Genomic DNA, 26453 nt, shown 5'->3' with positions numbered 1-26453 from the left:
CTTTTTCTGTTACAAACTGACTCCGGCCCCCCACCAGAGAAGGGAAAAGTTATGTGGCCCTCACAGGAAAAAGTCTGAGGACCCCTGCTTCAGAGGGTAAAGTCAGTGAAAAAAACCCCAACATTTTAAAGATTACATTTTCATGCTTACATTGTTGATGTGCATTCTTTCAAGGTTAAAACTGCGTTGGCATACAACAATAAACTTTTTTTTTCTTTGAGTACGGATTTCTTTTTACTTTAATTATTAGATTGTATAATATTAAAGTGGTTTCCAAGTTTAGAGTTTATGTAAAACTCAATAAAAACGTGTGAGTGATGTGATTGCTTTTTTAGGCAAGAAATTTGGCGACATGGATTGCTAAACTGGACACCTCAGACACTTGCAACCTTTGGGGTTCAGAATTGCTTTTTTCATAGGCTGTTTGGGTAAAAGCTCTTCTATCCTTATTGTTCTGTGATACCTTGGAACAATTAAGCATATGCCATTAGTTGTCCGTTTTTTGTGCAGTTTGTTGCTAGTTACATTTTACATACTATCCGTTTTGCACAGATCCAGCAGCTTAGTTGAATTTAACGAGATCCAGTTTTAGCTAATAGCTTTAAGAAGGGGTTGACAAGCTGAACTATTGGTAAATACACAAACAAGTAAAACATTGGGTGACGGGTATACAAAGCAATTCCTGGCAACGAAAAAGTGTCATCCCTCCTCTAAAAGGATGTTTAAAAAATTTCAGATAAGGCACAAAACTTACCTAGGTAACAATGATGGCTTTGTGTAACATAACTTAAAACTAAATATCTCTGTTGTAATTAAAACTGTTTTCAAGTTTAGTGAAGTAGAAAGTTATGGAATCACATATCATAATAAGTAGTAGCTTGCTACACATCTTTAGTTTTTATTACACTATGGTCTTCATTAGTCAGGTCCCAACATTCTGGTACAGCAGCAGACAGGTCAGCTGTCCAGGACTGACTTCAAATCTTATTTCCACCTGACTGAATGAGAAACGTGTCTACAGTTTCAATGCCACCTTGTGCATTTACTGCAACCGGTTTCATTGGGATGACACCAAGCAAACATTCTAGATGTCCTTGATCTACCTAAATGTTTCTGTCTCAAGCTTCCCATTTCATTTCCCGTTGCTCTGAATTTTAAATTTAGCTCACTGGATTTAAAAGGGATTCCACTTTTTTTCTTTTAACAAATAGTTTCCATATTTTTCAAAGTAATCTAAAGCAGAGATGCGTCATTAATTTCCACAGCGAAATGTAAGTTGTTTAGGTGTATTTAGAAAAGACAGAATATTGGGCCGTTGAATCAAATTGTTGGTGTAATTCTTTTTCTGTAAAATAAAAAACGTCTGCCTAAAGACTAGTGATAGCAGATAGATGGTATATAGATATAATCAGCAGTGTAATTGGGATGTACGGGACTACGACCACATAGAAACTTTTGACACAAACTTAATTTGTTAGCTCACTGAGACAGAAATAGTCAATATTTTAGCAAATATTTAAAATATACAGGTGAATATATTACATTTTTAAAATAATTTCTCAAGGCTGATATTTAAAATAGCTAACTATCAAAATATTGATACTGAGTTCACAATTTTACACGAGGGCCACACAGTGACTGACAGTGCTGTCTCACAGAGCATTTACCTCTATTACAATCTGCAAAATGATGGATAATGTGTTTAATATTTATATGTTGCGGTCAACGGTTTAATGGCAAGAAAGAGCAAGCATCGTTAGCTAGCAGTTTATTTTAACAGATGAAACTATTTCTAAACATGTGGGTAACATTTCTGAATTTTTAGCTCGCATAAGGAGTTTAAATTTGCTTGCTAAAATTGTGGCTTACTTAACTTGGTGCAAAGCAATTTTTCACTGCTGACTGATTAAAAAGTTTACCAAACCCAGGATAAGCTATTAAAACTGTTAAAACTATGTATCCACTTAACCCTCCTGTTATGTTTGTTTCTGAGGTACAGCAATAATGTTCGTGGGTCAATTTGACCCGGGGAGTACATTCTCCTCTAGTAGGAGATTGGCACTGACTTTTAATTGCCTTTTTTTTTCTAGGCGGAAAAACAAAGTGTGTGGACAAAGTTTCTTTTTGTCTGGATTCATTATTAAAAATGTGTACATCCTCATAAAAACCAGACCAACACAGCCAAGGTAGTTTTATTGCTGAGAGGTGATGATGAGGCTTTATGCACTTTGTTGGTGTTTGGCGACACTTAGTGGTGAATATCTGTCATTGAGAGGATTTACGTCAATCACACTGCGTATGACTTTGCCTTGTCACAACCAAAAGGCCCTGTTGGTTTTTGGCACATTGCTGATTATAAGAATTACAAGATTTACGAGCAAATACATTATCATAACCCAGCCATTTGTCAGTGACCTACAACCATTACGCAGCTTGTTTACAAACACATGTGAACAATTGCCTACTGAAATGGATGCATGATGTAATGGAAACTATGAATCCACTGGGACGGACTGTCTAATCAGGAATAGAAGGGCAAAGTTTGAAGCGGCCGAGCCCTTTTGTTTGACTTAATATTTGTGAATAATGTTTTGTTGTGTTTGGCCCTGGCAGCATTACTACCAGACGTTTTGTTATATAAAGCTTTCTAAGCACTACAGTAGAAAGAAAATGCATTGATCTGAAGAAAAAAGGCAAGTGCCTAAAATGTCTCCGAGCAGCTTAATTCAACACGTAGCGCTAACAGCGAGTGAATTTAATTTTTCAAGCAAAGACATCCAGAATCTCACAAAATGACGCACATCCTGGACGTCCACACACTCTCTTGGCCATGTCCGTTCACCTCAGGATTATTCACTTCGTCAAATACTCCACTGTCGATTATTTCCCTCTGCCAGCAGACGGAGACCGCGCCAGTGCTGAACTCCTTGAAGAACTTCTCGTCCTTAGAGTCGAACTTGACATCCTTGATCTCAGAGTTGTCCCTGAAGTCATCAGAGTCCTTGGAGTAGACCACATTAGGTTTTGGCACCCAGGGGGGCTCCACCAGCCCTGCCTCCAGACGGTGGAAATTGACATTCTTGAAGAACGTGTGAGTCCGCGGGTCGTCGTCTCTACTGTAAAACACAAACAAATACATCTGTTTTTATTGAATTGGCTCATGTTACTTGAGGTGTCAGACTAAAAAAAGCACTAATTGGACTCATTGTGTACATGAATGTCATTAATTTGGGGAGTTTAAAGATCAAATTTAAAATATATATTTTTACTACAAACACGAGCCTAAAACACATTTTGATAAAGAATTTGATGGTCTTAGTTCTAAGTCAAACTAGGTCAGTTTTTATTGCTTAAATTAAATCAAATTTCTTTTTTTTACTTTCAATATAAAACAGGAAAATAAATATTAATTTGAGAACATTTCATAATAAAGAGCTGAATTATTGTCATTCCCATGATAAAGGTTTTCTAACTTGCACTGTCACTTTAAAAATATGTAGAGAGGACTTTAAATTAAAAATATAAACAGCTATTCTAATTGAATTCCAGTTAAATAATTAGTTTTGTTGTAATTTTAATGTTCAGTCTTTGCCAGAACCTCATCATCTTTTTGATCAGTAAACCCAGAATAACAGGTCATGAGTTACAGCAACAACTTAGGATGTGATATCACGATGTAAAAATTTCATAATTATAAAATAACACAAGCAATGTGAAGTTCTGCTTTCTTAGCTGTGCTTATTAAAATGTAACGCCCCTGTTTGGATCAAAAATGTGTATCCAGCTCTTCTGAACCTGTTCCTTCGTGTCCCCATGCACATTTCTCCTACTGCCACTTGATTTCTTTATTGACACCATGCACCAGGTATTTTGTAGTGAGGGACTTTTCTTACCGGCACCCAAGGCGAAACAGAACCTTCTTCTTGAGAAAGTGGTTGATGATATCTTTGGCCGGGCCGTCAAAGCTTTTGTTTTCAAACTTGCAATCATCCTCCAGAGTTCGACGAGTCACCTCGCTGTTCTGCACCTTTTCCCTGAAGTCTTTAAAAGGCAAACGACCAGCCACCATCTCATAAATGCTGCAGCCCAGAGCCCACCAGTCCACAGATGTGCGGTAGTACTCCTGCTTCAGGATCTCTGGAGCCATGTAGCCGGTCGTACCAGCCTGCAAACGAACAGAAGGGAATCGTTGAGAACCGATCGGAAAAAAACACTAATGACAGACATTAGTGTCACAAGATAAAGTTGGTGAATGTTAAAGTTAAACATCCATCCATCCATCCATCCATCCATCCATCCATCCATCCATCCATCCATCCATCCATCCATCCATCCATCCATCCATCCATCCATCCATCCATCCATCCATCCATCCATCCATCCATCCATCCATCCATCCATCCATCCATCCATCCATCCATCCATCCATCCATCTTCTTCCATTTATCCGGGATCGGGTCGTGGGGGCAGCAGCCTAAGGGAGGCCCAGATTTCCGTCTCCCCAGCCACTTGTTCCAGCTCCTCCGGGGAAATCTGAAGGCGTTCCCAGGCCAGCCGAGAAACATCGTCCCTCCAGCGTGTCCTGGGTCTTCCCCGGGGTTTCCTCCCGGTGGGACGTGCTCGAAACACCTCACCAGGGAGGCGTCCAGGAGGCATCCTGACCAGATGCCCGAGCCACCTCAACTGGCTCCTCTCGACGTGGAGGAGCAGCGGCTCTACTCTGAGTCCCTCCTGGATTACCGAGCTTCTCTCTCTAAGGGAGAGCCCAGCCACCCGATGGGGAAAACTGATTTTGGACGCTTGTATCTGTGATCTCGTTCTTTCAGTCATGACTCAAAGCTCATGACCATAGATGAGGGTGGGAACGTAGATCGACCGGTAAATCGAGAGCTTCGCTTTTTAACTCAGCTCTCTCTTCACCACGACGGACCAGTACAGCGCCTGCTTCATGGCAGACGCTGCCCCAATCCTTCTGTCGATCTCCCGCTCCATTTTTCCCTAATTTGTGCACAAGTTATAATTATCCTAATTAGTAGGAATAAGTGCCTAAAATATATCACTCTGTGCGAAACATAAATATAAATGTACCTTTTTGAATTAGGCTTTGATGAGGCTCATTTATTAGAATTAAAGGTTCTTTTAAAAATAACAAACTTCAGGCGGATATTAAACATCCTTTTGATTAAGCCCACATTGCTGTACTAAAAATTTATATTGGTCTAATGTAATATTCTTCTCTTAAATATTGTGTTTTCATTAACTGCAAGAGGGAAATAGTCATAACTAATAAGTAATTAGTCTATAAAGTTTCACTTTGTAAATTGAGTTAAGAAAAATAAATGAATTTTTCAAAAATGTTCATTTGTTAAATTAGGCTGCGTAAGCCTTTTAAGGACTAGTAATTGGGGCAACGCTGATGTTGGCAAAGACAATTGTACTAATCAGTAACTGACGGTGCTGAAACAAAATAAATCTTTAACATGTCTCAAGGACAGCTTTCCATTCAGAAAAGGTCTTAGTTTCACACATTTTAATCATTCATTATTATATTTTTCAAACTACAACTTCAATTAATTTAATATAGAAGATTGCATGTGCAATACTTCAAATTTGATCATATCTATGCACTTTATACTCAGACACCTCAACAAGCTATAACACAACGTAACGCAAAAACAAAAGTAAAACAAAACACGACAACAACATTCCTGACACCACCGTAAACCTCAGAGGAAGGGAGTCTTACAGCTGCTGCGAGGAAGGATATGCGACACCGCTCCTTTTTGCATTTAGGATGCAGTAGTCTGTCGCTGACGGAGCTCTTGGGGTTTTCCTTCAGTTTGGACCAGCTCTACATCGCATGACTCATCATAATGAACAAAAAAAACAAACAAATGCAAGACCCGCAATGTTTCTGCCATTTGTAGGACGCAGATTAGTCAGCTAAAGCTCACAGGTTGTACCTGGTTCGCTGTACATTTCTGAGTCAGAGCAGGCTGTAGCTGAGCATCAGGTCAGGCACCTTTTAACGAGATAACTTTTGGCTGCACAGGATCATCCTCGGCTGTAAGGAGCGCTATCGTCCCTGTTCCCGATAAGCTACTTGAAATGGCAGCTGAACCGTGTAGTGAAAGTAAAGAAGAGAAGGTAAAAATGTACCACGTCTGAAACAAGCTGCTAATGGTTTTGCCATGCTGTGCTCCGAGTAGAGGAGGATTCAGCAGCCGCACAAACCACATGAATGTCGGGTACTCACCCTCTGGCAAGTCATTTTTCCTTTTGGCAGCTCCACGGCCAGTCCCAGGTCTGACAGTCGGCACTGGCCCTTCGCATCCAGCAGAACGTTTTCAGGCTTCAGATCTCGATACACGATGTCCATAGAGTGCAGGTGAAGGATACCAGTAACAATCTGGGCTGCGTAGTAAACAACACGCTCCATGCGGATGCCTCTCCTGCCCAACTCGTAGATGTGGAACCTGAGGTCTCCTCCGGACATAAGGGTCATGACCAGACACAGGTGGGTTTTGCTTTGGTAAGTGTAGGCCAGGTTCACAATGAAGGCGCTGTTGACCTTCTCCAGGATCTGCTTTTCCATAAGGGCCAGCCTCTCTCCTCCTTTCTTCTTCAGACGCTTCTTGTCCAGCTTCTTGCAGGCGTACATCTGACCTGTGTGCTTGACCTGGACCGCACACACCTGTCAGAAAAGGACAGCATGATTCATTTTAATACCAAGACTGGTTTTTAGCGTCTGACGGATTATTTTAGCATCTTTAAATGCACTGCCTGGCCACATTGCTACCAAAAAAAGAAGGTCACGCAGTCTAATTATTATGACTTCCTATAGCTTTCCTATTGCTTAGAGTTCAATCTTTATGCTGCCTTGCAAACTGAAGCCTTTTTCTCAAGTTAGCCTCACCAATTAGTGGTTCTTGAGTTCTCCTCAAATTGTGGGATTGCTCTTACTTTCACTGTTGAACATGGCCCTGAGTTCTGTTGTTTTTCTTGAATTAGATGTCACCAGTCGTTCAACTGACAAGCGATTCATCACCCATCAGTCATTCTGGGTTTTTCCAACCACATTTCTTCCTCAAAGATGATTGTTCCCCACTATCCTTCCAGTTTTTAGCTGTGGATTGGACAGTTCTTAACCCACTTCCTTACAGTTTTAGTAATTTCTGCAATCTGCTAAGATGTTTTCTCTGCTTGATGGAACAGACTAACCCTTCTGCCATGACCACAGGAAGTGTCTTTTTATATGATTGTCAAATGAGAATGTACCTATTCCATCAGTTTTGGGTCAAACAGCTTATCAGCTGAAAGATCATCAGCAGTGCAGTAATTACCCAATTACTTTCTGCTGACTTTTTCCTGTGCTGATTTTTTTTTCTTGCCAGCAATGGCAGAACAGAAAATTGGGAAAGATATGGGAAATTAGGACAAAGCACTCAAAGTAATACCTTGTGCTATGTAAATTAAAATTCGTCTTAATCTCTTGCTAACCTTTTGCTCGTGTAACAATCAGATGATCTCATGATGAGCACTTACTGGTCAGAAGTTCACAAAAATTAAGCAAGAATATCATCTTCAATCTGGACTTTTAATAATTTATTTAAACCTGTGATTTTAAAGAATGAAATGATTATGAAATAAAAAGCGTCAGTTGTTTAAAAACAATAGAGTGTCCATGTTTGAATTATTTGTGCACCTACTTTAATCAACACATGGTCAAAGTGATACATGTCTCTAAATCTAAATGTTTGGACACATCTAACTCACTTCCTCAGCATGCAGTCAAGTTCTCCAGAGTCCTGCAAATGATCTCATTACTTGACTCAGGTGTGTTGAAGTAGGGACACATGTAAAAGTCGCAAAGCACCATCCCTGCGCTGTAGTTTTAATGAGCTAGAGAAAAGCCTATTAATTTGTGTGTTCTACTTTGAACATGTTGATTTTGATGGGAAGCTTTGTACCGACCTCTCCAAAGCCACCTCTGCCCAAACTCCTGAACTCGTAAAAGTATCTGTCGGTAATCTTCTGCCTCTCGCACTCCTTCCACTGCAGGAATCGGTAAAAGAAGGGGCTTTTCATGTACTCCAGGAAAGGTTTTCCTTTCAGAAATTTTCTAGTCGCTTCTCTCATCTGCTCCACGGCTGCCTCGTCGTTTTTGTTGAAAAGAGACAGGCACGCCTTGACGTCCTCCGCTGTGAGGAAGGAGAGGAAAGTCTGAGACTGAGGCTGACAAAACTTTGACAGTATCCTCTGTTTGGCCTTTTCCTTGGTTCCGTCCTCGGCAACGCTCCAGTTGCTCAGCTCCTCCAGAAACTCAGCAACAGCCACACATTGAGGGTCAGAGGTCAGGAGAAACTGCTGAAACAACTTCCTTCCTATAGGCTGCTGCTCGCAAAGAGACTCATAGGTCTTCTCCAGTGCTGCCTGAGGAGCAGAGGACTTCTTTGGCGTGGGCAGCGTCAGAGACACTCGCCGCATTCTTAGCTCGTTGCTATCGGGCTGCAGAGCTCCCAGGTATGCTGTGTTGGCCACCAAGCTGACCAGACCTGCCTGGTCACCCATGGGCGGATAAATCCTGAGGCGTGCTGGGAAACAGCTGTTGAACTAAGAACACTTAAATTCGTCCATCTGGAAAATCGAGGCACACGAGAGCCCATCGAGCTCCCACATCTTCAACATTCTCGCCGCCTCGTCCCACACGGCCTCGCACGTTTTTGCAAAGACGGCACATGGGGAAAGCAACTTATGCGGTTTGAACTTAAGAGGATTTAGACTGGTCTATTATTAGGAGATGCAAAGTGGCTGTGTGCAACCGCTGAACTGCCACTCTGACATGATGCGGTGCCAGCCCCAACCTCAAAGTCACTGGAGACCACTGAATTTATGAGTTTACACAGACTTCTTTAGAGTAACCCCCCCATATTGTAATAGGAGTCAGGTTTTTACTACATTAAAAAAAATTAAAAATACAAACAAAAAAAAACAAGACATTATGTTGTGAATAATACTTATTTCTTACAGCCATTTTTATTTATGCTCATGTTGGTACAAAGCGCTGAGGTTGCTTCTTTTTTCACATCAGCCTCAGGTTGAACAAGGTCGATGCAGCCTTCCAGCCAATAGCATCTCCAAGTCAATTATCCGGCCAACTCTCTTCCACTTACTCTCCCGTTTATTGGTTTTTGAAAACAAAAATCCAAACTTTTATTTAGTTCATTGCTTCGTTCATTGGGTTTCAAATATAACAACCGGGAACACATTGACACTGGAACAATGCCAGCCTTACATGTAATCCAATGCTCACAGTATAATGGGTAACAAGGTTACCTGTCATGTAGAGCAGTTTCGCAGCCTAAGCACTTACATCCGTAAAGCCAACCTGTAACCAATCAGTACCACATGTACACTCCATAAAAGCTGTTTTTTGTCTATAAAAGGCTCAGAGGAGCATGCTAGACAGAATGGGAATTTCAAACATCTAATTGGAATCAGAATGTAATTAACCTGGAAGATTTCAGTGTGCAGGTTTTAATCATTTGTGATATACTTTAAAACTCAAAGTCCTATTCTGACAAATAACTGAATATTTCAAGACTGAAGTATCTGTCACACTTTGACACTTTTATTTGAATTGTATGAATTTTATTCTCAGTGTCTGAATCACAGTTATTCACAATCCTTGATCCCTAAAGAAGAAACTCCCATTTTCACGATGTGCCAAACACCACAGCAGACATTAATGTAAAGCTAACATGACGCTCCAACACACTTTATTCTTCTCTCCTTGAAGTGTGATCCCTTCAGCCACGAATCTGTGCAGCTCTAGCTGTGTCCATTGTCCTCCTTTGACACCAAGTATAACGGAAACATGCGATTGAAAGGGAGAGGACAACGCAGGACATACTGCCGGGATCAGTGAGAAGTCTGTCACCATGTTCTGGTGCATCCGTGCACAGTACATCTGGATGTGGTGCTTATTTGCCGATTCTCTGAACCACCCAGTCCTGCTGGCAGAGGGGACAGCGGTTGTTCTGCTTCACCCAAAGTGACATGCAGCAGTTATGGAAGGAGTGGTTGCACTCTCCCCATACGACTGAAAGACAGAAAACAAACACAACCTGCTGAGTTCAATGACCACACCAGACAAAACTATGTAGGACATGGTTTATACAGAAAATACATCAGGGAGGTGAGTGAAAATAACAAGCTTGGGGTGGGCGATGTGGACAAAGTACTGTGATGAAAGTTTCATCACAGTACTTTGTGGTACTATTGTGATAACGATAATAGTGAGGATATCAATTATTTACCATTCTTTTTTAGGTAACTGCAATCATAGCCCCACAAACACAAATAATGCTCTTAAATTACAGAATCCCATTGATTATTATTAGAAAAAGAACGAGGGAATTGTAGGTTGATTGTATTTTGCCGTAATACTCAGTAGCAGCAGCAGCAAGGGAATTTCAATAAGTGTTTGAAAACCCTGTAGAAACAGCATGATCTCAGACAAACAGGGATAGAACTATAGTCATAAATGTACACATCTGACGACATATTTAAATTAAAATAACTCCGTTTATCTTTCTTGGGCTCCGAAATAACATATGCTGCTGTTGCTCATAAAAAAAACGAGTTCTTCTGAATTTCTTTAAACAGGTTTCTGTAATTAGCAGGCTGAATGTTGTTTTTCCTGACAGCTCCCACTAATTAGCCAACGCTAGCTTGTTTGATTAACTTAACAACTACTGGTATTAGTAAATTGTGCTTTTTTATGTTAAGTATCTTACCAACACAGTCTTCTTGTTTATTCTCCGCCTGGCATCGAAGGCATGCGTCTGCAAAACGTAAAGCGAACAGAGTTACTGCTTCATTTGTACTGTTACAAACCTGTTAGCTTCATTAGCCGTGGGTGAGAGCCGAGCTAACAACTCATCCAGACTCACCCATTACTTGTACCCGACAAATGGCACAAGTATCGCACTCAACGTCCCAACTCCACATGGCTACTGCATTCCACTTCTTCAGGGAAAACATCTTGTCCCCACCCGACTTAGAGCCCGAAGAAGTGCTGTGCGACAGGACTAAACCCGGCTCGTCACCGTCATCCATCTCTGCCGCAAAACGGTGCTAGCTGGCGTTAGCTTAGCTGCACAAAATGGAAGAACGACAGCTGTGCCAAGGCTAACCATGTTAGGGGGCGTCTTGTTCATATAGCGACAGAAGAGGACGCTGTTTGTCAGGCATTAAGTGCGAACCCTTTTCACATAAAAATGCATCAAACTACCAGTATCTACGTTATTGTATTAACAAAAAGTTTACTTATTTCAACGATTTGAATAATATATGTGTAACTTCTATTGGCAATTATTTCAAATAGTTTAAAAAAATGTAAAGTATTTTAATGTTGATTAATATACACATTTTAAGGCATATTTCAATTAAAATACCCACAAAAGGAAGAAGCTGTCTGTTCCTCATGCAAAGGATGGAAAGTTTAGTGGAAGACAGAGTGTGGAAGAAAAAATGTGAAAGATTTATTTAATTCATTGAGATGCATCTCAAATTAACTGACCCTTTGAGTACGGGCATTTAATTTTAAGATCTTTTAAATAACAAATGTTAGACAGACATCCTAATTCACAGCAAGGAGTTGAAAAAGACTGTAATAAAATGAATGTTATGTGATTTTTTTCCAACACTGACACTAGTTTCAGGATGCTTGTTTGGATACAGCCTCATAATAATTTTCTTTGAAGATTGCCACCTGGAGTATGATGACAGCTGGGAAAGAGAGAAGAAAGGTCTCAAGTTTCTTTTTACCCCTGAATGCATCAGAGGCTGGAGCTCTCTGCACACAGCTCACTGCTGGAGCAGCAGCAGCAGCTTTTCTGTTTCCCCCATCTCTCTGGAGACTGAAGACTTTTAAAGTTTCTTAACAAGGTTTCAGCCAGCTGATTGGGACGATTACACTCCCAGGGAAAACACTGTGGACTGGTTTTGAGGCACTTATACTATCATGACCGCCAGGACCCAAAGACCTGCAGGCAAGGAGGAACACATAATGAACAAACCGACAGGTAATTTAACAGAAGTGGAGTAGATAAATTGTTTTGTAATTCACATTTTAACTTTACAATCTTAAAAGTCGTTTAACACTCTGGATCCTTAATTGTCAGAAACATATGATGAAACTCTAGTAGATGTTACCCAAACTATCCAGTCTGAAAGGTGTTTGAGAAATGGTTGTATGGGTTGTATTTTGCTGTTATGCATTTTTTTTTTGTTTTTTTACACATAATTACATATCATGTAAATGACTTTGTAAACAAGTTAAATTCATTTGAAGTTGAATCCAATGCAGTCCAAATTCAGTTCAGGTCATATTGTTTGTAACTAAACTGAATGTGACTGCATGGTTTCAGCTGTAATACATAGTAGTCGAAGTTGGGTGATCATTTAATTCTAATTCATAAAATGATTCTCTATAAACTAATTTAACTGTTTCATAGGGAGGCAGTTTTCTACTTATATTTACAGATTTTATTGTGACAGTTAATGTATGTTTATTAGCTTGTTGGATGAACTTTAAAGTTATTTCTGTCAGGGGTGTGGTGGCGCAGGGGTAAAGCACGACCCCATATTCAGGTCTTGGTCCTCATGCTGGTGGTCACAGGCTCGATTCCTGGCCTGGTGACATTTGCCACATGTCCTCCCCCTTTCTCATTACCCTCTTTCCTGTCAAACTACTTTCAAATAAAGGCCACTAGAGCCAACAAAACCTTAAAAAACAGTTATTTCTGTCAGATGTTTAACATGAGAATTGATATGATTGCTTGTTTTAATTTAATTTAATTTTTTTTCTGCAATTTGTTTTATCCCAAAAAGTGTTTAAGATACTCCCTGACTCACTTTATACAGGTATTTCTCTGTAAACTTTATACATCTATTTGTGCACTTTTTCAGGTATTGTTATTCCTCTTCAAAAAAACAAATTTTTCTGATAACTTTAATTATCTTTGGATACTTATTTCCACTGTGAATTACTGTGAGTTCATGTTTTTTTTTCTGGGTTTTCATGCATGACACCTCACTAGTTCAGATTTCTCATTAATGTATTTACACGAGTGGTTAAGGTCTTTCATCACAGATCTTCCCGCCTACACAAATGTGGTCATTAAGTAAAAATTAGAAGTAGTCTTAAATGTTCACAGATGTACCAGATTTCGGTCTTTGATTATGTTTGGAAGAATACATATTTAGGAATGTTTTTTTTTTTCTTTTCAAAGTAATTAAAAGTTAATTGCCCACATGTGGGGAATTGATTGTCTGCTTTCCTGTGCTTGGACAATCTAAGTTTATTAAGAAAAATCTGACTGACTGTGTAAAAATGATAATTGTTTCAAGTACCTATTTTCTCATGGAGTAAAAATAGAATAGGAGCATCGACAAACAATTTCTTCCAAAAGCTGTAAGACTGAACTTAATCATCTTAAAATCTGAGTTTAAACTATTTCTGACGTAATCAAACGCTTCCCTGCCGTAAATCTGCTGAGATGTGTCCAGATGTGTCCAGATGTGAACATGGAAGGACAGAAGGCTGCCAAGTGTTTGCACAGATGGTGGGGAAAAAATTCACATAGATCACCTACAAGTAACTTTGGACAATTATGTAGATAATGACTGAACAAGTGTATCATTTTCAAATTAGTTTGTATATCTGAGAAGAACAGGAGTTTTAAAAGCTCCTCAGAGTACAGCTTGGTTTACATAGTGTCGTGTGTTATACATCCTGGTAGTATGATCAAAGTTTGTCGTTTCTTCTGTGGTTGACAGAGGTGGTGCTGAGGGTCCGGAGAGCTCTGTGGCTGGTACTGAGCATGCTCAGTCTGTCTCTGCTGCTGGTGGTGCTGGGAGCCTACACAACAACGCGCACAGAGAGCCTGAACGTGACGGGCTACATGTCAGGAGTTTTTGTAAGTAGTGTCAAAAAGTTGCGGTCTTGCAATCCTTCGCAACAGCTTAAAGCTTCGTCTTCTGGCCTCCGCAGGTGTTTAGTTCAGACACAGCTTTAATATAAAATGGTTATGGAATGTAATTGACATTCTACTGCTGCTGTTTGCCATCCATCCATCCATCCATTTTCTTCCGCTTATCCGGGGTCGGGTCGCGGGGGCAGCAGCTTCAGAAGGGAGGCCCAGACTTCCCTCTCCCCAGCCACTTCTTCCAGCTCCTCCGGGGGAATCCCAAGGCGTTCCCAGGCCAGCCGAGAGACGTAATCTCTCCAGCGTGTCCTGGGTCTTCCCCGAGGCCTCCTCCCGGTGGGACGTGCCCGGAACACCTCACCAGGGAGGCGTCCAGGAGGCATCCTTACCAGATGCCCGAGCCACCTCAACTGGCTCCTCTCGATGTGGAGGAGCAGCGGCTCTACTCTGAGTCCCTCCCGGATGACCGAGCTTCTCACCCTATCTCTAAGGGAGAGCCCAGCCACCCTGCGGAGGAAACCCATTTCGGCCGCTTGTACCCGTGATCTCGTTCTTTCGGTCATGACCCAAAGCTCATGACCATAGATGAGGGTGGGAACGTAGATCGACCGGTAAATCGAGAGCTTCGCTTTTTGGCTCAGCTCTCTCTTCACCACGACGGACCGGTACAGCGCCCGCTTCACAGTAGACGCTGCCCCAATCCGCCTGTCGATCTCCCGCTCCCCTCTTCCCTCATTCGTGAACATCAGCATCTACTGCATCTTTGTACTATAACTGCATTGAGTTTTGTTAACCTTCATCACGATGTCGCACATTTTTCATGTAATGTCAGAACTGCGCCACACAGGCAGCTTTAAAGCTTTTGTTGAGTTTTTTTTTCTTAGAAAGGAGCCAACATTGAAAAAGAAAGCATCAGAGCTTTTGATTAACATGAATCTTCTGTCCCTTGCAGCTGACTCTGGGTTCTTTCCTGGGACTTTTAGGACTCCTCCTAGAAGAGAACGGCAAGCAATTGGTACTGTAAAATTCAATACAATGCCTAAGATGTTCACTTTCCACTGCCATGATTTCTCATCGTGTTTTACTGTACAAACTCAGCTGTTATTGTTTCATCTCTTCTCAGACATTTTGTATTAGGTTTCACACTGATACCGGAAGGTTTCTTCATCTTTTTGTTGGCTGGTAGTTCTTCATTTTGGAAATTAGTGCTCGAGGCAGTCCTTAAAGAAAACCTGCTAGTCTTAAAAAGACTCAAGACTTAAGAGGTTCTTCCAGTAAGAACAACCTTGACGAAACAAATCCCACGCAGAATCTCAACAGATGAATAGATAAAAGAGCCGCCGTTTCGATGAAATGACGACATCAGGGCATCGGTTGTAGGAAAACATATTCCTGGCTCCCATATTTGACTTCATTTGGTGTTTTCAGTTTCAAAGGTTACACAATCAAGGTTTTATGTTTCTACAGAACGCCAAGTTTAATTTTGCTCATTGTGGGTAACAAATGAACTGTGATGATGTTCCAACAACCCAGACTGATGAAAGAGGTGAATCCTGAGCTTCTCCAAGTTTATATATATATTTTTTTACATTAGATATAAGAGGGTATCTACAGCTGCACACAAATTATTATTTCTGCCTGGGAGTCTAAATAATGCGCTGTTATTAAATATTAACCCCATAGTTATGATTAGGAAAGCATGAACTGTGCTGTTCAAGGTAAGCTCACAATTTACTTTATTTGTTCCTTTGAACAACTGGTGGTTATGGTTGGTTAATGATTTATTAGACCTGGTCTGTTTTCAGGACTTGATATGAATTAGTTGCACAACTTTAAATTCTGGTATGTTTTCTGTTAACAAGAAGAGAGTTGACATGATATGTCTCTTAGCATGCTGCTACTTAACCTAGCACATTCCCGCCTGTGTCTCTGAACACTTCTCTTGACAGAACTCATTAGAACTGGTTCCTATCTTTTATAGACTCTTTTTTTAAAGTATGACGATTGGAGCCTTCAGAAAATGTTATCATAAACTGCAGGCAGTTTTCAATTCAATTGTAAAATGTTTCATTAATCTCAAAGGGAAATCAAGTGTCACGATTTTCTTCAGAGTTTTTGTAGAGGTTGATGATTGTAAGCAGAAAGGACCTCCAGTAGCAGTCTGTGTCACAGTGAATCTGAAGGAACCTCTGAGATAAGTACATGAGATTATAGGTGGTTAATTTTCATTTCTAGTCGCATTGGCGGGTTGATGTTAAAGCTCAATAATAAGTACAGGGATAAAGCACAAAATAAAAATAAAAAACCTCTCTATTAGGTTGAAGGTGAGGGCAGAATTATAAGTGGATGATGACCTGAAGTGTAGTCATATATAAACCATTATTTTAATGAGCATAAATAATTTCAAGCTTTCTAACATTTCCACGATCCTTGAGTGCAGAGGGTACTACAGAACTGCAATGGCTGAAACATTTGGCAAACACAGAGATGAGGCAGGAGTGAAAATCTGTTTTTTATTTAAAAGCTGTTTTGATTTATGTAATGAGCTTAGCCAATGAAAATGTGATTGATGGTTTTAGAAGTGAAGTGTTACAGACTTGCTATACACAAAATTGAAAACATCAATTTCTGGCACGTCTTCTAATCTGTGTTCATAAACTCATTTGTAAAGTTTGATTGATCTGGGTTTTTTTTTATATCAAGCTTTTCCACTTCTACACACTTTTAGGGAACCGTGCCTACAGATTTGCATCGGCATGGCTTTCATTTGTTTTATGTTATTGCATGACATTAACTTTCTGCATACGTCCATCTGTGTTGCTGCTGTGTGGAGAGTTTAGATTTGCTTTGTCAGTTGAGGATTGTTGTTTGAAAATATGTCAGTAAACAAGACTAGATTAAGAGCAAGATGATTTTTCATGGTAAAAATACCATGACTTTATTCACAGCATGTTCACCAGGATGTGGCTCCGACTGCTTTCAATAAAAGAACCAAGAAAACCAAGAAAAAGGCACTCAGATTGAAAAAATGTACTATCCTGCAACACATGCTGTTCATTACTTAAAATAAGAAGGACTAAAGAATTCAAATATTCTCACAAAGGTTATAAATGTATTGAATTTTCCACATTCAGGCTGGTATACAGTGAATAATGTTTAAAAAGTGCTTATACGCCTTGAATTGTTTAACCTTTTTTCTTACACATCACTCTAAATTGAAAAAGTTGAACCAAATTAATTGAATTGCTTCTATGGGTAACAAGCAATTCAATTAAGTTTATCCAACTTAATTTATTAAGTTTAACCAATTAAATATATTCTAATCATCCAACTCAATTTGTTAATTTTTTAAACAAATTTATTAAGTATGTTTAAGATAACAGATTTAAGTCAGTCTTACTCAAATCATTTAGTTTACTTCAAAAAATGGTAAATGGACTGAACTTATATAGCACTTTTCCAGTCACTTTGACTACTCAAAGCACTTCACATTAACACACCATTATCCATATCGATATGTGGTAGGAGGGAGCTGGAATTGAACCAAAACCTTCTGATCACAAGACGACTACTCTACCCACAGAGCCACAATCGGGGGAATCTGTCCCTGGTCAGCTTGAGTCATGGTCAGACGCGGGATACAAATATGGTATTGAACTTAATTATTTCAAGTAAAGTCAAAGTAAAAAGTTCATTTAAGGAAAAGATTTGTAACTTTTAAATTAGAGTATATTTAGAGGACACTGTAAAAAGAGTTTTAGGCTGCAAACTAAGAAGTTTGCAGCCTAAAATATTTAGTTTGGAACTACTTAAAAGTTTGAGTTGACTTTCTGTAGAATTAAGTCAAAGAGATTTTAAATGTTTATTAGAAGAAAATAAATGATTTGAGTAAGAGTGACTTAAATCTGTTATGCTAAACATACTTAATACATTTGTTAAATAAAATTAACAAATTGAGTTGGATGATTAGAATATATTGAATTGGTTAAGCTTAATAAATTAAATTGGATAAACTTAATTGAATTGCTTGTTACCTATGGAAGCAATTCAATTAAGTTGGTTCAACTATTTTCTTTTTAGAGTGTAAGTTTTGAGTTAAATGAACACAAAAATGTAAGTTGGCATAGCAAAAGCAAAAGAATTAAGTTAAATTAATGTAAATAAGTCCATAAGATTAACTTCAACCCAAAAACACTTTTTAGAGTGGAGATTGTTTTATAGATGATAAACCAAACTGTGAAAGAAAAGAAATATTTTACAAATAAAATTATGTAAAGTAAATGTTTTCAGCCTGCTCTGTTCTAAAACTAGAGGCATCAACGGTCTTCAGTTCTCCCCGAATTACGGAATAAAGTACAGATGTGTGTAATTTAATTTCACAATATATGCAGCTGCTCTGATTCACAGAGGGTGAATCTGTTGACAGGACAACGATTGGTCATGCTATTGAACTCCAATCTGGTTTTTATGGAGGAGTTGGAAGAAGAAAGCTATTGTTAAAAAAAAAAGCCTCACCAAATCATATTTGCTGTTTGTCAGAAGCCTGCAGAAGACACAGCAAAAAGGTTGAATGGTTAATAAAATATAAATACTTTTTAATGCGCTATAAGTTTCCTTGCAGCTCTGAGGAAGACCCAGAGACAGAAATTAAAAAGGTAAAAAGTAATGCAAAAAGAAAAATACTGAAAGTACTCAAAAACTGTTCAAGTTAAAGAGTTTTGTTTTTTTTAAAACAAAAGGTTTGGAAGAGCACCCGCTACAATCTGACAATGAGAGACGTGGAAAACTGAAAGCATTGGGGAAAAAAACAAAACAAAAACAAGAGACACATGTATCAAAATGACCAAAATCACTAAATCTCAATCACAGCCAGAGTAGACATTGAAAGATTAATTTTCTCTTAATAATGAGCATCTTCTATCTATTCTTTTCCCATTTTTCCCTCCCTAGCTGACGGCTGCCATTGTGTTCCTCAGCTTCGGTGTCGTCGCCTCCTTTCTGTGCCTGATGATTGATGGAGTCGGTGTCCTCTTAAACATGGTGTGGGTTACACTCCCTCTTCTGTGAACACATTGACTTCAGGTGGTTGTGTTTAATGCAGCCGAAACAGACAAACCACGGCGCTGTCTAGCTGCAGTCACAGCATGACCGTGTTGTGAAAGCTGAAGATGACGAGAAAAGTTTGGTTTGTGTTTTATCAAAAACTTCAGACATCAGATGTTTTGCTTTGCATCTAATCCGATAAATACTGTATGGTGACATAATCACTGGATGTCAGCTCATCCAGTGACGAGGAGAAAGGAAGGGGAAATGCTTTTTACAAGCAGTAGTTTGGAGACCTAACAATCTGGCATCCTACCTAGAGATTTAGAAGCACTCTATTGCAGTGCCCAGTGTGCACTTCTATTTATTTWTTTTTTTGTGTGGGTAGAAATAACATTAAATAGTGTTTTGAGTGTTTATTAGTCAATGACTTGTTGACATGTTTTTGTCAGGATGTGCGTCCCCTGAAAGCAGGGAGGTGTCAGTATTACAGCAGCGGCAGCAGCTACGTCTATGAGAACTTCTACACTACGGTGAGAGATGATGAGAAAGAGAAATATTCTTCTCATCTGGTTAAGTCGCGAGAATCTTAAACCGAATTAGTTATTTTCAGGTGCCGTGTCGGAATCTGAGGGAGTCCTGCACCATGACCATACGAAGCGGGACCTGTTACTGCTGCGACCTTTACAACTGCGCCAAGTGAGAGAATCGTTATTTCTTCTGAGTCTTTTCAGCTTCCATGTCACATCAGACACTTTTTTTGTTTTGTGGATGTTGTTCACTTATGCAGAACAGAGATTTTGGGGCTTTATAATGTGACTGATAAAGCAGAAACCCTTCTTTGTTTTCCAGTGGAGACTACATGAACAATTACTTTGAGTTTGTTGGAGTGCAAAGCTGTGAGGAAGTTTTCACCCTGTATATTTTAATCTGGACCCTCACCGGCGTGAACCTGGTGGCCTTTTTCACTGGGATACTGACCGCTGCCGTGCTGGGAAACATCAAGTACTTGGTAAGATAATCCACAGCCCTGTCATGCATCCTCATGTCTGTGATTGGAATTGAAGGGTCCGATTCGGGCCTGAGGGTCGGAGCGGACCGATCCTCAGGTCCGATCCGTACACAAAAAAACAGTGTACTACCAGTTTTTTTTTTAACTGGTAGTACACAAAGACAAAGGAAGCAAAGTGGGACATAATACATTCTGTGTGATTTTTAAACACCACACTAAATATATATGAGGAAATATTCATTGCTGACGATAAATAAAACTTAATTTCTTAAAAATGTATATATTTTGGCGCTAGTTTTTCCTCATTAACTCAACGTTTCCACTGGTGTTTTTACTGTTTATCTAAGATGATGAGCTCCATCGCTTTGAGGCTGCATGGCCCTTTACCATCACCCAAATCTTTAGTTCGCCACACTGACTCTGAGCAGATAGGTGGACGATTCCCACATCTAGATATTATGTGCAGTAATTGCTGCAAGTCAACGGCTTGAGGTGATGAGCTGGTTTTCCTTAAATAGAAACTATTTTACAAGCTTGGATTATTTACTAAATGTCGCAGGATCTTATTTTTGTCCTTGGTCAAATTGAAATGCATTTACTCTGTATATTAAAAAAAAAAAAAAAAATCTAATTTCTCTTTGTCCAGTCACAGTTTCAAATGTTACAACATCAGTTTTGAAGACAATATAAAGCTTTTTCAAAAAGAAATTCCCAGAGTTTCTGAGCTCAGTTCCCACTGAAGGATGCAGTTTGTCTTGAATCTGCACGAAAAACTCCCTGAATATTTTAGCCTGTCTAGTTAAAACAATAAAGAAACCCCTAAAAGCCGTGGAATGAATATCTGCAGCAGGACCACACAGCCTGTGTCGTCCTTCACTGCTTGTTGTTCTTCCACTAAATGATTCTCGCTTCAGTTCATTTGGTCATCAGCAGCAATTAATGAGGTGACTTCTCTGAGTTTTCCCCTCCTCACTCGTCTTTTTGCCGCTCCGTGTTGGATTGTAAACACATGTTCCTTTTGTTTCCCATGGAGCCCTGTGTGATCCTCACGTCTCATGGTTCATCCTTTTCATTCATTTCAATGTGTGGGAGAAGGAGAAGGCGACTCTTCTCTCCCACACGTCGAGTCTCTATAAATATGTGATATATTTTGAACAGATATTTATCATGTGCTGATGTTCGTCCTGTAGTTGCTTCATCCTACAGGATGATACTTTTTTTTTTGTGAAAGCGCAGCGATGTCCATGTCTGTGCTGTTAATTTTTCAGCTCAGCTGAAGTTGTTGTCTAAAATCAGGAATACTCACAGCTTCCAGCAAAGACCACCCAAACTCAGGATCTGTTGAGTTTTTTGTTCCTGGACTTTTTTCTTTTGGGTCCAGATTCATTAGATGCAGACGAACAGAACATTTCTGCCATAGCATTTGTGATCTTGCATTATGCATGTCTGTATAATTTGTGTTCATTCTTTGACATTTTTTGGAAGACTTTGTTTTTTCCACAAATCAGGTCTTTGTGTCTTTTAAATTCAAAATCGTTCAATTTCTTCAACGCTTATTTTCTAATCATGTTGACTAAGTGGCTTTAAATAAACTCTGTTATGGTTATTAAAAATAGCAGGTATCTGAGTAATCTATTCAGAATGCACTTAGTTTAGTTTAGTTATTTTAAACATATTCACATTCACAGTTCAAATACCATGATATATATTTTTGATAGATATTTGTAAAGGAGGTAGGTAGAAGTATTAACTTATTTAAACCCTTTCTTTTATACGTCTTACTTTACACGTTATTCTTTACTTAAAGAAAAGGAAAAAATAAAGAAAGCCATAAAAAAACAGGACAATATCTGTGACAACAAACAAATAAGATACAAACTTCTTTCAACCAAACATATATCCTTAAAAACAAATACTTTATGAAGATGAAGTATTTTATTCTCCAGAGAGCAGAGTCGATTTCACTCCATCTGTACCACTTCCCTGTAAAAAAAAAAAGACAGAAAGAAGGAAAGGAAGAATGGAAGGAAGAACGAAAGAAAGAAAGAAGGAAATATTAATCAGTATTTTTCATGCTTTTTTTTCGTTTAAATAATTATATTTTTGCTTGGTGATTTTCTTTCCTTTAGCAGAGGGGCACCAACCCGGCTGCCGTTTACAGCACAGCATCTTCCCCTACAGCTCCCCTGCTGACGGACGGCGACACACACTCACACGCATCTTCCTGTCAGTATTCAGCCAGCACCACATGCACACAGTTCTTCTCACTTGTCAGATCCGTCTCAGTCTTTTCTCGATGTATGTCTGTTTCCATATAAGAACATTCACGGTAAAAACGTTGAACCTCCACCAAACATCCTGAAAAACGTGATTAGTAAAGTAGACTAAAAATATAATAATGATAATACCTTCTTTGTTAACTTACAGCAGAATAAGGATCCAAAACAAATGTTGAAATCGACAAAGTGATGGTTGTCTAGACAAAGAGAGAACCAGGACTCTGGGGGGACAGAGGAGAGAGGTGTGTCCACTTTGGACACCGCAGGTCTAGAGGAATGATCAACGATCACTCCATCAGCGTGTCAAACTCATTTTCATTTTGGGCCAAACCTAGAATGTGAATGCTCTTAAAGGGCCGGTTGTGCCAAAATGTGTTAATAAAACCTGTTCACAAACTGCTAAAATATCAATGAATTATTAAAATTAAATAATATTATTGAACATCAATTTTCAGTCCCTCCTGGATTTTGTGATTCTTTTTGCTATAAAAATCAAAGTGGATATATTTGCGATATTTGCGCTTATTTATGTCAGTAAATGCTACTTTTTATCACTCACAGTATAGCAGCTCATGGACTACAATCTGATGTCACTTAAAGCTGAGGCAGCTGTTTAGTACAAGTAAGAAAGTTTTGACAATTTTTGAGAAAAATCTGCAATAAACTCCCAATTGATTGATATAATTCGGCAGTAAACAGATAAAAACTGCATTAATTTGATTGAAAACATAATATTTGAGCACACTTAATGTCTAGTTTCTTATCTAGAGGGCCACATAAAAATCTGTGGTGTGCTGGATTTGGCCCACGGGCCTTGAGTTTGACACCTGTGATCTATTGAAAATAACAGATCCCTCTCTCTGTGTGATCCAACCTTGTAAAATATTATAGAGGAACACTGAGTGCTGTCCTGTTGGCACAAAAACGAACAATGCAAAGTATAAACAAGACTGGCAATAACTGTGCTGCTGGCAATTTTCCCTAAAGGTTTAAATATTTCTAAAATGTTCACTGAAAAAGCATAATTTATCACGAGGGATGTCATTATTTAATACTGCCAGCGCAGCAGGTATGATGATAAACTGAAACACTAGAGATTTTCCATTTTTTAAAATAAACTGTAGTGTTAATGTTTTGCTACTGGAGACCTCCATAGCAACGCTCAGAGTGGGTGGATCACTTCAGCTTGCACGAGAGAGTTTTTATGCTGATAATAAAGTATCTGGTCACAGTATGTGTTTCAAAACATTTAGCATGCTCCACGCTATTGCTTAATGCGTCAGGTATTTTAATGTTATACAGGCAGATGAGAAGCTTTAAGAAGGAGAAACAGCTGGTTCTGTTGTTAACGTGGCCTGAGATGCACCTCACAGAGCTCTCTCTAGAAATCAGATGAAAAAAAACCTCGTCTCTGTTTCGAGTTTCACGCTTTAAAAAGCAGCACGTTTTCCACAGTAAATCAACAACAAGATCTGCGGTCCAAATGCAAATCTTATTTTTCTTGTAGTGTTATTTGAAACAGAGCTCGGTGAAGTACTCATTTGCTGAACTACGTGAGTTTACAGCTCGACAGATCATGTGTCCAAGATGCATGCTATTTCATCTCTTTCTTCACGCTGTCAGTTCTCTCTCGTCCATAGATTAAAAACCAAAACATCCTGAAAGAGGCCACAGCACTGAGAGATTTCAGGTGCAGTTTAAAGTCACTGGAGAAAAGTGTTGCTTATCTTTTAGTAGTACTAAACAAATACATGTGCAACTTAACCCAGAAGCTACACGTGATGGACTGTCATAAAAAAAACCCCCAACAAATTCAACAATTGACTTAAGCTCAGGGAGAGGGGACAGATAGAAAATAAAATAGCAAAAGAAAAGATTACAAAAATTGAGCTGAAAGACAAGAAAAGGGGTTCAAGAAAATTTAAAAGTAATGCAAAATTATTGCAAAAAGTTATACATGACAAATATGTACTGCAATACATAGAGACATAACAAAATAACCACAAGGAGAAACACATGACTGCAGAGGAGGAACCCACAAAAATGTAATTTAAAACCAACAAACCCTTCAAAGCAATAAAGAAAAACCCTAAATTGCTACAAAATGCACAATTTGGTCCCACATTAAAAGATCTCTGTTGTCCTGTTTGAGTTAAAAAAAAACAATTTAATTGAGATTTTGGAAGTTTGACAATATATTTTGCGCTGTAGTCAGAAGATTACATTCACTCATCAACAGCCTGATTGTCAAATTACTTTTGGGTTTCTAAGGATGCGTTCAAAAAAATTTATTTTTTACATCATGGAATGACTGTACAGCAAACTAATCTGATGATTTAAAAAAAAATTAAAAAAAATAGTAAAATTAAATGCAAAAGTTTACATGCCTCTATGAATATTTGATAAAATTGACAAACCCAGTTATTTCTGACTGAGAGAAATATTGTAAAAAGATCTTTAAATCAAAATGATAAAATGACACACACGACCTCTCACATTACTTCTGCTAGCTGGTTTTGGCCTTTCACCACATCCTGTTCAATAAATCTCCATTTTACGAGCAGAACATGTTCTGTACATTTAACAGAACAATAAAACTGTCATAATTTATGTCACTGGTGCTGCATTCTTGTTTGGAAACAGCAGTGTTACACAAAGATGGGGATTTAGGTGGAAACGTGTGAAGCCAATCTAAAGTAGACTTTTGTTTAAGTTGTTTTTAGGCCAAAATTGCAAATTAATTAAAAATAAAACAAAAAAAGTCAAACTGAAACCTATAAATCATCTATTTCCATTTATACGATGACAAGATTGCATTAGTTTGATCCTTGCCTTTTATAAGCTCACAATAATGACTCGTGGACTTGTTGTAGAGATTTTCAGGAGATTAAAAACAAAAGCATGTTTTTAATTTCCTCTTTGTCCTGTCCATCCAGAGGACGTCAGAGTTCTTCCCTCCTGGAGAGCAGACTGCTTCTACTCAGTGTTTTGCTCCAGCAGAGTCCAACCCACCTCCCTTCAACCCGCTGACCACCCTGTTGTCTCAGAGAGTCCACGGCCTCTCTGCATGAACCGCAGCATCACGCCGAAAACAACGTCAAAAGGACGGAGAAAATCTGCACATTTTATTCAAGAACTGAGCTTTATGAAACCCAGTACAGAGCTGTAACAATGTACAGGTTTGTAATATATAAAATATTCACTTTTGGAGGTGATAATGGATGATAATGTGTGTTGTTCTGCCAAGGGGGCCTTTTTTTCAAGATGTTACTTTTATACCAGATGCAACGTAAAGTTAAATGCTGCAAAAGTACAGAAATTATTTTTAATATACTGAGATTTTCCTTGGCACTTTAACATTCTGTTGTTGACACACTCTGCCTTGAAGAAGTACTTATGTAATCACTTGACCTTTATCACATTTTGTCATGCTATAACCTCAAACAGCAGAAAAATAGGGCTTCTGAAAAGTGTGGTGTACATTTGTATTCGGACTTCCTGAGTTAATACCTTGTAAAGCAATTTTTTGCCACAATTAAAGTTGTAAAGGGTGTGGGTGTGTCTCTGCCAGCTTTACACAATAATTTTCAAAACTGTTGAGTTTCAATAAGCACTTTGTGTTGTCACTCTTCTATATAAGCTACAGCTCCTCCAGAGTAGCCACCATGCATCTGTCGGCTACTTCTCTGATTTACTCTCTTCTTGCGTGTAAGCTTTAGACAGATATCCAATGCTTCTTAAGTTTGCAGTTTTGTCAATATTCAGATATTGTCTTGGGTTGTGCTCAACAATGTTCAAAGCTTGGGAAATCGCTCTGTAACCTAACCTTGCTTTAAACATTTCTGATGTTTTCCTTGGAGACAAAATGTGGAAAGTATCAGAGTCTATGAGTAACGGGCCTTAGTCCAAATGCAGCATCAACTGAAGTCAAGGAATAATCAGTGTCTCCCCCAGTTTCTATAAGACATTGAAAGGCGATCATGTTTTAACCGTTACGTTTTATGAATGAATATAACATAAGTCTGTCTCCAGGTGTTTAACACATGTATGAGCTGTAACTATGGTCTCTGTAAAGCAGAAAAGTGAAAGCTTTGTGTGAAACCAATCAGGAGTTTCTGTACAATG

The 26453-nt window shown here is 38.9% G+C and overlaps 3 protein-coding genes across 5 annotated transcripts; 1 reads left to right on the top strand and 2 right to left on the bottom strand.

Annotated features, from left to right (window-relative positions):
* Positions 1-9641, bottom strand: grk7b (G protein-coupled receptor kinase 7b). The gene is made up of 4 exons (XM_008425427.2): positions 7975-9641; positions 6257-6694; positions 3894-4165; positions 1-3116 (listed from the first exon to the last, which is right to left on the bottom strand). The coding sequence occupies exons 1-4, from the start codon at positions 8569-8571 to the stop codon at positions 2786-2788; spliced, it is 1638 nt and encodes a 545-aa protein (XP_008423649.1). The 5' UTR covers positions 8572-9641; the 3' UTR covers positions 1-2785.
* On the bottom strand, positions 9638-11216 carry rnf7 (ring finger protein 7). Its single transcript, XM_008425423.2, has 3 exons — positions 10956-11216; positions 10800-10847; positions 9638-10102 (listed from the first exon to the last, which is right to left on the bottom strand). The coding sequence occupies exons 1-3, from the start codon at positions 11119-11121 to the stop codon at positions 9984-9986; spliced, it is 333 nt and encodes a 110-aa protein (XP_008423645.1). The 5' UTR covers positions 11122-11216; the 3' UTR covers positions 9638-9983.
* Positions 10164-26453, top strand: LOC103474447 (transmembrane protein 255B). 3 transcript variants are annotated; one of them, XM_008425426.1, is made up of 10 exons: positions 10164-10198; positions 11769-12089; positions 13846-13985; positions 14947-15009; positions 18945-19034; positions 19490-19570; positions 19651-19736; positions 19890-20049; positions 22182-22275; positions 25265-25354. In XM_008425426.1, coding segments are annotated over exons 2-10 (777 nt in total). In that variant the 5' UTR covers positions 10164-10198; positions 11769-12028; the 3' UTR covers positions 25267-25354. The 3 variants fall into 3 exon arrangements, with proteins under 3 accessions (XP_008423648.1, XP_008423646.1, XP_008423647.1); XM_008425425.2 differs by having other exon boundaries at positions 10175-10198; positions 22179-22275; XM_008425424.2 differs by lacking the exon at positions 22182-22275 and having other exon boundaries at positions 10172-10198; positions 25265-26453.

Source organism: Poecilia reticulata, linkage group LG13 (assembly GCF_000633615.1).
Source record: "Poecilia reticulata strain Guanapo linkage group LG13, Guppy_female_1.0+MT, whole genome shotgun sequence".
Classification (NCBI taxonomy): Eukaryota; Metazoa; Chordata; class Actinopteri; order Cyprinodontiformes; family Poeciliidae; genus Poecilia; species Poecilia reticulata.
Note: the sequence above shows the minus strand (reverse complement) of the source record. Positions and strands in the feature narration are given on the sequence as shown.